Here is an 11,445-nt window from a genome sequence, read left to right as displayed (position 1 = left end):
ACTTTGTACAGAACAAAGTATTCAATGAGAATATTTCATTCATTCAGATCTAGGATGTGTTATTTCAGTGTTCCCTTTATTTTTTTGAGCACTGTGTATATATATATATATATATATATATATATATATATATATATATACACTACGCAAAGAAGTAAAGGGAACACTATATACAGTATATATATATAATTTAATTTACATTTATTATTTTTTTACTTTGAAACAGAAATGGGCACATTACTACAGTACAAGAGAGCAACACACTCAAGTAAACACCAACAATGGGTTGGAGAAGCGGCATCAGACCTTGAAGTACAGCTATCTGCATTCCTACAAACACTACTCTTTGAGTCAGATGGTGCGAGTGCTACATTTCGGATTCTTTCCAGATGCATATAATAAGTTAACAAATATTTCATGGTCCTTTAACACGTGACAATACAAGCTGTATGGGAACAGAAGCAATCGTGAAAGGAAACCTGTCATATCCCCATATGGTATTAACCTGGATATTTTGTATTTATATGAAGGTTAATTGCATTCCGAAGCTGCCCTACACCTACAAGGTGTACCCACTGGGGAAAAAATTACCTTTATTCCTCAAAAATTACCTTTATTCCTGGGATTTTCAGAGGCGGCGGGTTCAGTCACCGTTCTTTACCTACTGATTGTCGGCTATAACCAAGCCCCGGCACTGACAGCCAGTTCGGCACTGGTGCTCTACTGTTCTGGCTGTCAGTCAGTGCTGGGTGCGGTTATAGCCAACACTCTGTATGTAATGAATGGTAACAGAAGCCATGTCTATATGACTGAAAGGGGGAGACTGCCAGAAGTATAAACACTCATTTGCTCCGTATTGACTGTCCACAGCACTTAAAGTCTGGCTGTTTCAGAACGATATTAACCTCATATCTGCAGGTTAATAGCACTTGGGGATGTGACAGGGCTCCCTTTAACAACGTGGGTCTGTCAATATACAGCATAATGTGCTACAAATGACATAATTTATGGGCCCTGCATGAATTAACCAATCACTGAAGAATAATAACTTTGCGCATTATTTTACTGGGGAATGTTTAAACAGGTTGATTGAAAATGCATCATAATGCACCGATTAACTGTAAATGGGACTTCTGATTTACAAAACAATTTTATAATATACTTTACAAATTAATTTTATATAATATTGGTATTTGTGTGTAAAATATTTTTATTTTACTTTTTGAAAGGTATGTCTAATTAAATGTGATCAGCTCTGAACAGTACCGGAAGTATGATGTCAACGTTCCAACATTTCTGCACAATCGTTCACGACATTTTATTAAACATATTAAACATGAGCATGTGACCATTTGGTCATGTGATGTGTCTCAATGGTTATTGGGGTGCGATGTTCAGGTCTGACGATCAGCTGATACGATTGAGCATGCGGTAGTGCGCTTCCGGTTTGCGTGGAGGTGTGTGCACGCACTCTATGGTCTGTTGTGTGGTACATGGTATATAAAGGTGGGTGGCTGATATGCATACGTGCCCCTTGATAAAAGTTTCTTCCGAAACGTGCGTCGGGGTGACGTGTACAGTGCTGCTGAGCTGCCAGTGGCTATCCAGGTAATCGCTATGCATAAATATATCTTATAAATGCTTGTTGCACATTGCTTTGCTTAGTACGAGATCTATTACTATGAACCCTGGATTCCATGATTTTACATACATGAGTTAATATTGTCATGAGAGTATTATATATATACATTTTGAATATATGGATTATATACACATGTATAAGTGACTCTCGATAGATTATTATTCTGGTTAGCTGTATGCTGCCACGGTTTCACATGTTTTTATATTATATTTTGGTCTTCATCAATCTGTCCCCTTGCTGCTGATTACTTGTATACAGTACAGACCAAAAGTTTGGACACACCTTCCCATTTAAAGATTTTTCTGTATTTTCATGACTTTGAAAATTGTACATTCACACTGAAGGCATCAAAACTATGAATTAACACATGTGGAATTATATACTTAACAAAAAAGTGTGAAACAACTGGAAATATGTCTTATATTCTAGGTTCTTTAAAGTAGCCACCTTTTGCTTTGATGACTGCTTTGCACACTCTTGGCATTCTCTTGATGAGCTTCAAGAGGTAGTCACCGGAAATGGTCTTCACTTCACAGGTGTGCCCTGTCAGGTTTAATAAGTTGGATTTCTTGCCTTATAAATGGGGTTGGGACCATCAGTTTCACGTCTGGATATTTCCGGAAGTGGAAAAAACAGTACTGGAGATGTCTGTGTGGCCACATCAGGATTGCATGTACCGGAGCTTGGGAATCAGTGGTACAGTTAACACTGTTCCTAAGCGAAGGGTGCTGAACGCTACCCTCATCATTGTCCTTGCTTGCACTGAGATCAGCACCATCAGGGGTCCATGATGAGAGTAGTAGTCTGCTCCCGATGTCTCCAACTGTTAAAATAAGAATAAAGTATAAAATCCTTAAACTCACCCGTGTCCCCCACTGTAATCCATGCGACCGTTCTCGCCGAGGAGCCAGGAAGAATGACTCACTGCAGCAAGCAGCCCCGAGCTGCACTCAGCGAGTGGTGTCCTGTCACTCACTGAGCTCAGCGCAGCTCCAGGGCCGCTCACTGGAGTGAGTCATTCTCCCTGGCTCCTCGGCGAGAGCGGTCAGATGGATTACAGTGGGGGACATCTTCTGACAGGTGAATCTAAAGATTTTTTATTTTTACAGTTGGACACACCGGGAGCAGACACTACTGCTCTCATCATGGTCCCCTGCTGGTGTTGATCGCAGCTCAAGCAGGAAACTATGATGAGGGCAGTGTTCAGCACCCGGCGCTTGGGAACAACACTAACTACACTGATTCCCTGGCGCCGGTACATGTCATCTGTGTGGGACGTTTTTGCGTGTCAGCGTGTTTTGCCCATGGACACACAGTCCGTGGAAACACTCAGACATGTGCACAGACTCATTTGAATGGGTCTGCATGTGTCAGTGTCACCAGTACCAGTGGAAACTGTGACCACACATACCTGAGACACTGACATCTGAGTGTGAACATAGCCTAACGCTGTATTTTAAACATACAAAACCCATCAAAAGAAAACCTGTCATCACAATTTTCAACTCTAAAATAGCATCAGTATTTTTTAATGCTTATTAAAGGGAACCTATCACCATGTTTTCCCCATATAAAGTAGGGTACGCATCTTTCAGCCCTCTGTTAAAGCATTCTAGAATGCTGCATATACACACATGGTCAAAATTGTTGGTACCCCTCGTTTAATGAAAGAAAAACCCACAATGGTCACAGAAATAACTTGAATCTGACAAAAGTAATAATAAATTAAAAATCGATGAAAATGAACAAATGAAAGTCAGACATTGCTTTTCTGCTTCCACAGAATAAAAAAAAAAATTAAACTCATGAAATCGGCCTGGACAGAAATGATGGTTCTTCTTAACTTTATATTTTGCTGAACAACCTTTTGAGGCAATCACTGCAATCAAACGATTCCTGTAACTGTCAATGAGACTTCTGCACCTCTCGACATGTATTTTGGCCACTCCTCATGAGCAAACTGCTCCAGTTGTCTCGTGTTTGAAGGTTGCCTTTTCCAGACGGCATGTTTCAGCTCTTTCCAAAGATGCTCAATAGGATTTAGGTCAGGGCTCCTAGAAGCCACTTCAGAATAGTCCAATGTTTTCCTCTTAGCCATTCTTGGGTGTTTTTAGCTGTGTTTTGGGTCATTATCCTGTTGAAAGACCCCTGACCTGCGACTGAGACCAAGCTTTCTGACACTGGGCAGCACATTTCTCTCTAGAATCCGTCGATAGTCTTGAGATTTCATTGTACCCTGCACAGATTCAAGACACCCTGTGCCAGATGCAGCAAAGCAACCCCAGAACATAACAGAGCCTTCACCATGTTTCACAGTAGGGACAGTGTTCTTTTCTTGATATGCTTCATTTTTCGGTCTGTGAACATAGAGCTGATGTGCTTTGCCAAAAACTTCCATTTTGTCTCATCTGTCCATAGGACATTCTCCCAGAAGCTTTGTGGTGTTACGGATCCGGGTGGTGGAACCTCTGTGCTGCGGTGGAAGGAGGGACCCAGAGGGGCGTAACTAGGTATCAACTCGGAGCGACCTAGGTCGTACGGCGGCTCAATCGACTCCGTGACCAGGGAGGGTCCGAGCAGAGGGACCAGGTGCTACTCTGGGGACGACCTTGTAAGGGAGCAGGTGACTCCCATGGTACAGATGGCAGGGACTGACCGGTATTGCAGATGGGCACAGCAGGCAGGCTGATGAGTGATCCGGGTGGATGGACTGGCAGACACGGCAGGCGACAGGTGGGAGCCTCTAGGTAGGTTGTCAGGTGGTCACGGCAGGTGACAGGCAGGAGCCTCTAGGTAGGCTGTCAGGTGGTCACGGCAAGTGACGGGCAGGAGCCTCCAGGTAGGCTGACAGGTGGTCACGGCAAGTGACAGGCAGGAGCCTCTAGGTAGGCTGTCAGGTGATCACGGCAAGTGACAGGCAGGAGCCTCTAGGTAGGCACAGCAGGTAGCAAGCAGGAGCCTCCAGGTAGGCATGGCAGGTAGCGGGCAGGTGCTTCCAGGTAAGCAGGCGGGCAAAGCCCATAGACAGACTGGCGGACTGAACGGAAGACAGACTGTCGGGCTGGAGAGTAGTCAGGCTGGTGGACTGGACTGGTAGTCAGGCTGGCGGGCATAACTAGTAGTCAGGCTAGCAGCGGGACCTGAGGGCTGAAGCAGAGGTAAGTACACTGTGCAACAACTATTGCTCGGGCACCTCCATATTGGAGGAGGTGCCTTATATATGGGAGGACCTCCGGCAATTGGCCGGGGACTCCTTAGGGCGGCGCGTGCGGCCCCTTTAAGAGGGAGGGAGCGCACGCGCCCTAAGCACAGTGCCCGGGAAGCAGCGCACACTGGCAGCAGCAGGAAGAGGAGCGCTGGAGAACGCCGGGCGGGGAGCGCGGCGGTGAGAGGGACGGCGTCTCTGCCTGGCAGGGGGCAGAGACGCCGATGCTACATGTGGCTTGTCAACATGTAGTTTGGCAAATTCCAGCCTGGCTTTTTTATGATTTTTTTTCAACAATGGTGTTCTCCTTGGTCATCTCCCATGAAGTCCACTTTGGATCAAACAACAACGAATGGTGCGATCTGACACTGATGTTCCTTGTGCTTGAAGTTCACCTTTAATCTCTTTAGAAGTTTTCCTGGGCTCTTTTGTTATCATTTGTATTATTCGTCTCTTTGATTTGTGATCAATTTTCCTCCTGCGGCCACGTCCAGGGAGATTGGCTACAGTCCCATGGATCTTAAATTTCTGAATAATGTGTGCAACTGTAGTCACAGGAACATCACGCTGCTTGGAGATGGTCTTATAACCTTTACCTTTAACATGCTTGTCTATAATTTTCTTTCTAATCTCCTGAGACAACTTTTTCCTTTGCTTAATCTGGTCCATGTTGAGTGTGGTACACCATGTCATCAAACAGCACAATGAGTATCTGTAGTCCTATATACAGGCCCACTGACTGATTACAGGATTTTAGATACCTGTGATGATAATTAGTGGGCACAACGTGATTTAACATGTCCCTTTTGTCACATTATTTTCAGGGGTACCATCATTTCTGTCCAGGCCTATTTTATCAGTTTAATTTTTTTTTAAATTCTGTGGAAGCGGAAAAGCAATGTCTGACTTTCATTTGTTAATTTTCATAGATTTTTAATTTATTATTACTTTTGTCAGATTCAAGTTATTTCTGTGACCATTGTGGGTTTTTCTTTCATTAAACGAGGGGAACCAACAATTTTGACCACATGTGTAAGTCTTCAAGCCGCTCTGCATAATGCAAAAAAGACCTTTAATCATACTCACATGCAATCCGGTCCGATGGGCATCTCTGGTGTTGATCCATTGCCTCCTCTCTTCTTGCAATCACTGTTTCTTGTGGATGATGCATCCTATGGGATGGGGCTGTGCAAATTTTTATGCATTCAGGAGGCACTCTCCTGATTTATTTATTTTTTTTGTATTTGACCAATTTTTTTATGTTATAAAGTTTTGCACTTTTATGAAAAAAAATTGTACTTATAAAAGGGATCGTGTTCTTAGCATTATTGTAAGAAGGTGAAGTTGTCATTTTTCAAATACATCAGAAATAACAAAAATAAAACCTACTAAAGTATAGAGTTTACAAGGCTAAAAAATCACTTTTAGAAAAAAGTACTTTTCTATATATAATGTTCAAATGTTATTACTACAATATTTAGTTCTGCTAATGTTATTTAAAGAATATTTCTATATGTAAAAAGGTTATTTATACAATATTTATTTCTGATTAAAAGTTAGAGATTTCTGTGAGTGATTAGTAATTATTGTGACTGTAGTTAAAACACTTCTACTCTGAGGCAAATTACACATTTGGATTTTAGACTTTCACTATATGCATGTGGCAGGAAAAGCCCATGATGCATCTGTATATAGGGTCCTATTAATAACATGACTTGGACATTTAGCCTACTTTTAAAATCGTGTTCACTTGTACAAGCTGCATGGATGTAAACATCCTTAAAGGGGATATCCGGGACTTTGTTAAGGAAAAAAAAGGTCCGAAGCATTAACAGGAAGTTAGGCTGCGTGCCCACTATGCGTTTTTCAAGTGTTTTTGCTTCAGAATTTCCGCAGCGAAAACACTTAACCCCTTAAGCCCCGGAGCATTTTCCGTTTTTGCATTTTCGTTTTTGCTCCCCTTGTTCCCAGAGCCATAGCGTTTTTATTTTTTGGTCAATATGGCTATGTGAGGGCTTATTTTTTGCGGGACGAGTTGTACTTTTCAACGCCATTACTAGTTTTACCATATCCTGTACGGGAAAACGGGAAAAAAATTCCAAGTGCGGTAAAATTGCAAAAAAAGTGCAATACCACAGTTGTTTTTTATTTTTTTTTTTTACCACGTTCACTGAATGCTAAAACTGACCTGCCTTTCTTATTCTACAGGTCATTACGAGTTCATAGACACCAAACATGTATAGGTTCTTTTATATTTAAGTGGTGAAAAAAAATCCAAAATTTGGTAAAAAATAAAATAAAAAAATAGCGCCATTTTCTAAGACCCGTAGCGTCTCCATTTTTCGTGATCTGGGGCTGGTTGATGGCTTATTTTTTGCGCACTGGGCTGACATTTTTATTGATAACATTTGGGGTAGATCCGATGTTTTGATCGCCCGTTATTGCATTTTATTGCAATTTTGCGGCGACCAAAAAACGTAATTCTGGCGTTTAGAATTTTTTTCTCGTTACGCCGTTTACCGATCGGATTAATTCTTTTTTTATATTGATAGATCGGGCGATTCTGAACGCGGCGATACCAAATATGTGTATGTGGGGTTTATTTTTTATTATTTTATTTTGAATGGTGCAAAAGGGGGGTGATTTAAACTTTTATATTTTTTTATTTTTTTTATATTTTTAAAAACTTTTTTTTTTTACTTTTTGCATGCTTCTATAGTCTCCATAGGAGACTAGAAGCAGCAACTATCCGATCGCCTCTGCTACATACAGGGGACGAGCAGGTCCCCTGCATGCAGCAGAAATGGTCCTGTGCTATGAGCGCCGACCACTAGGTGGCGCTCATAGCGACAAGATCATGACAACCACAGGCGTCTGCTGCAGACCCTGGGTTGTCATGCCCCCCATCGGCGACCCGCCATCACGTGACGGGGTCGCCGGTGGGCGGGGCTTATGACGCACTACCCGGAAGCGCGCGTTAAATGCTGCTGTCAGAGATTGACAGCGGCATTTAACATGTTAACAGCCGCGGGTGGATCACGATTCCACCCGCGGCTGTTGCGGGCACATGTCAGCTGTAATAATCAGCTGACATGTGCTCCGTTCAGTGAGGACTCAGCGCAGCAGCCCTCACTGAACGGGCAGTACGCAAATATGCGTACTAATACGTCCCCGGTATTTAAGGGGTTAAAAAACGCTTGGTAATACGTGCCCCATGGTCCCCCAATGATAATCCTCATGTGCTGTGCAAATGCTGTGGAAATTTCCGCTGCAGATTATCATTGCGGAAAAATACGCTCCATGTCCATTAATTTTGCCGACACGCAGCGTAATTGCCGCCATTGACTTGCATTGAATCACTTAATATCCGCATGAGTACATGTGCACATGCAGATATTAAGCGATTCAATGTGCGGATGGCACCCGGGTCTGGAGAAGAGGAGACTCTCATCCAGACACTGGTACCATAGAAACTGTAAAAAAAGAATTTAAAATAAAAAATAACCTTATTCTCACCTTCTCATGGCCCCCAGTATTTTCTCCGCTGCGTCCGGTCTCTTGTACAGCTCGCGGTGGTGTGAAAGGACCTTCCATGACATCATTTAGTCATGTGACAGGTCACGCGTCTGCTATATACCTGACAGAAGCCCATACATTCTCCTGCCTCCAATAATATATACCTGACAGGAGCCCATACATTCTCCTGCCTCCAATAATATATACCTGACAGGAGCCCATAGATTCTGCTGCCTCCAATAATATATACCTGACAGGAGCCCATACATTCTGCTGCCTCCAATAATATATACCTGACAGGAGCCCATACATTCTGCTGCCTCCAATAATATATACCTGACAGGAGCCCATACATTCTGCTGCCTCCAATAATATATACCTGACAGGAGTCCATACATTCTGCTGCCTCCAATAATATATACCTGACAGGAGCCCATACATTCTGCTGCCTCCAGTAATATATACCTGACAGGAGCCCATACATTCTGCTGCCTCCAATAATATATACCTGACAGGAGCCCATACATTCTGCTGCCTCCAGTAATATATACCTGACAGGAGCCCATACATTCTGCTGCCTCCAATAATATATACCTGACAGGAGCCCATACATTCTCCTGCCTCCAATAATATATACCTGACAGGAGCCCATACATTCTGCTGCCTCCAACAATATATACCCGACAGGAGCCCATACATTCTCCTGCCTCCAATAATATATACCTGACAGAAACCCATACATTCTGCTGCCTCCAATAATATATACCTGACAGAAACCCATACATTCTGCTGCCTCCAGTAATATATACCTGACAGGAGCCCATACATTCTGCTGCCTCCAATAATATATACCTGACAGGAGCCCATACATTCTCCTGCCTCCAATAATATATACCTGACAGAAACCCATACATTCTGCTGCCTCCAACAATATATACCCGACAGGAGCCCATACATTCTCCTGCCTCCAATAATATATACCTGACAGAAACCCATACATTCTGCTGCCTCCAATAATATATACCTGACAGGAGCCCATACATTCTCCTGCCTCCAATAATATATACCTGACAGGAGCCCATACATTCTGCTGCCTCCAACAATATATACCCGACAGGAGCCCATACATTTTCCTGCCTCCAATAATATATACCTGACAGAAACCCATACATTCTGCTGCCTCCAATAATATATACCCGACAGGAGCCCATACATTCTGCTGCCTCCAATAATATATACCCGACAGGAGCCCATACATTCTGCTGCCTCCAATAATATATACCCGACAGGAGCCCATACATTCTCCTGCCTCCAATAATATATACCTGACAGAAACCCATACATTCTGCTGCCTCCAATAATATATACCTGACAGGAGCCCATACATTCTGCTGCCTCCAATAATATATACCTGACAGGAGCCCATACATTCTGCTGCCTCCAATAATATATACCTGACAGGAGCCCATACATTCTGCTGCCTCCAATAATATATACCTGACAGGAGCCCATACATTCTCCTACCTCCAATAATATATACCTGACAGGAGTCCATACATTCTGCTGCCTCCAATAATATATACCTGACAGGAGCCCATACATTCTGCTGCCTCCAATAATATATACCTGACAGGAGCCCATACATTCTGCTGCCTCCAATAATATATACCTGACAGAAGCCCATACATTCTCCTGCCTCCAATAATATATACCTGACAGGAGCCCATACATTCTCCTACCTCCAATAATATATACCTGACAGGAGCCCATACATTCTGCTGCCTCCAATAATACACTGCTCAAAAAAATAAAGGTAACACTTAAACAACAGAATATGACTCCAAGTAAATCAAACTTCTGTGAAATCAACTGTCCACTTAGGAAGCAACACTGATTGACAATCAATTTCACATGCTGTTGTGCAAATGGAATAGACAATAGATGGAAATTATTGCCAATTATCAAGACACCCTCAATAAAGGAGTGGTTCTGCAGGTGGGCACCACAGACTACAGCTCAGTACCAATGCTTTCTGGCTAATGTTTTGGTCACTTTTGAATGTTGGTTGTGCTTTCACACTTGTGGTAGCATGAGACAGACTCTACAACCCGCAGAAGTTGCTCAGGTAGTGCAGCTCATTCAGGATGGCACATCAATGCGAGCTGTGGCAAGAAGGTTTGCTGTGTCTGTCAGCGTAGTGTCCAGAGGATGGAGGCGCTACCAGGAGACAGGCCAGTACACCAGGAGACGTGGAGGGGGCCGTAGGAGGGCAACAACCCAACAGCAGAACCACTACCTCCGCCTTTGTGCAAGGAGGAACAAGAGAAACACTCCCAGAGCCCTGCAAAATGACCTCCAGCAGGCCACAAATGTTCATGTGTCTGCACAAACGGTTAGAAAACGACTCCATGAGGGTGGTATGGGGGCCCGACGTCCACAGATGGGGGTTGTGCTCACAGCCCAACACCGTGCAGGACGTTTGGCATTTGCCACAGAACACCAGGATTGGCAAAGTCGCCACTGGCGCCCTGTGCTCTTCACAGATGAAAGCAGGTTCATACTGAGCACATGTGACAGAGTCTGGAGACGCCGTGGAGAGCGATCTGCTGCCTGCAGCATCCTTCAGCATGACAGGTTTGGCAATGGGTCAGTAATGGTGTGGGGTGGCATTTCTTTGGAGGGCCGCACAGCCCTCCATGTGCTCGCCAGAGGTAGCCTGACTGCCATTAGGTACTGAGATGAGATCCTCAGACCCCTTGTGAGACCATATGCTGGTGCGGTTGGCCCTGGGTTCCTCCTAATGCAGGACAATGCCAGACCTCATGTGGCTGGAATGTGTCAGCAGTTCCTGCAAGATGAAGGCATTGAAGCTATGGACTGGCCCGTCCGTTCCCCAGACCTGAATCCGATTGAGCACATCTGGGACATCATGTCTCGCTCCATCCAGCAACGTCACGCTGCACCACAGACTGTCCAGGAGTTTGTGAATGCTTTAGTCCAGGTCTGGGAGGAGATCCCACAGGAGACCATCCGCAACCTCATCAGGAGCATGCCCAGGCGTTGTAGGGAGGTCATTCAGGCA

The 11,445-nt window shown here is 43.9% G+C and overlaps 1 protein-coding gene across 1 annotated transcript in view; it reads left to right on the top strand.

Annotated features, from left to right (window-relative positions):
- Positions 1-1,519: 1,519 nt before the first annotated feature.
- The window catches only part of LOC141191509 (uncharacterized), a 40,721-nt gene continuing 30,795 nt past the window's right edge, over positions 1,520-11,445 (top strand). The window contains exon 1 of the mRNA XM_073661402.1: positions 1,520-1,608. Coding sequence (XP_073517503.1) covers positions 1,520-1,608 — 89 coding nt within the window. The remainder of the gene's footprint in view (positions 1,609-11,445) is intronic.

This window comes from Phyllobates terribilis, unplaced genomic scaffold (genome assembly GCF_046119375.1).
Source record: "Phyllobates terribilis strain yellow unplaced genomic scaffold, ASM4611937v1 Scaffold_46__1_contigs__length_10046794, whole genome shotgun sequence".
NCBI classification, from domain to species: Eukaryota; Metazoa; Chordata; class Amphibia; order Anura; family Dendrobatidae; genus Phyllobates; species Phyllobates terribilis.
This window is presented reverse-complemented; position numbering and strand designations above follow the sequence as displayed.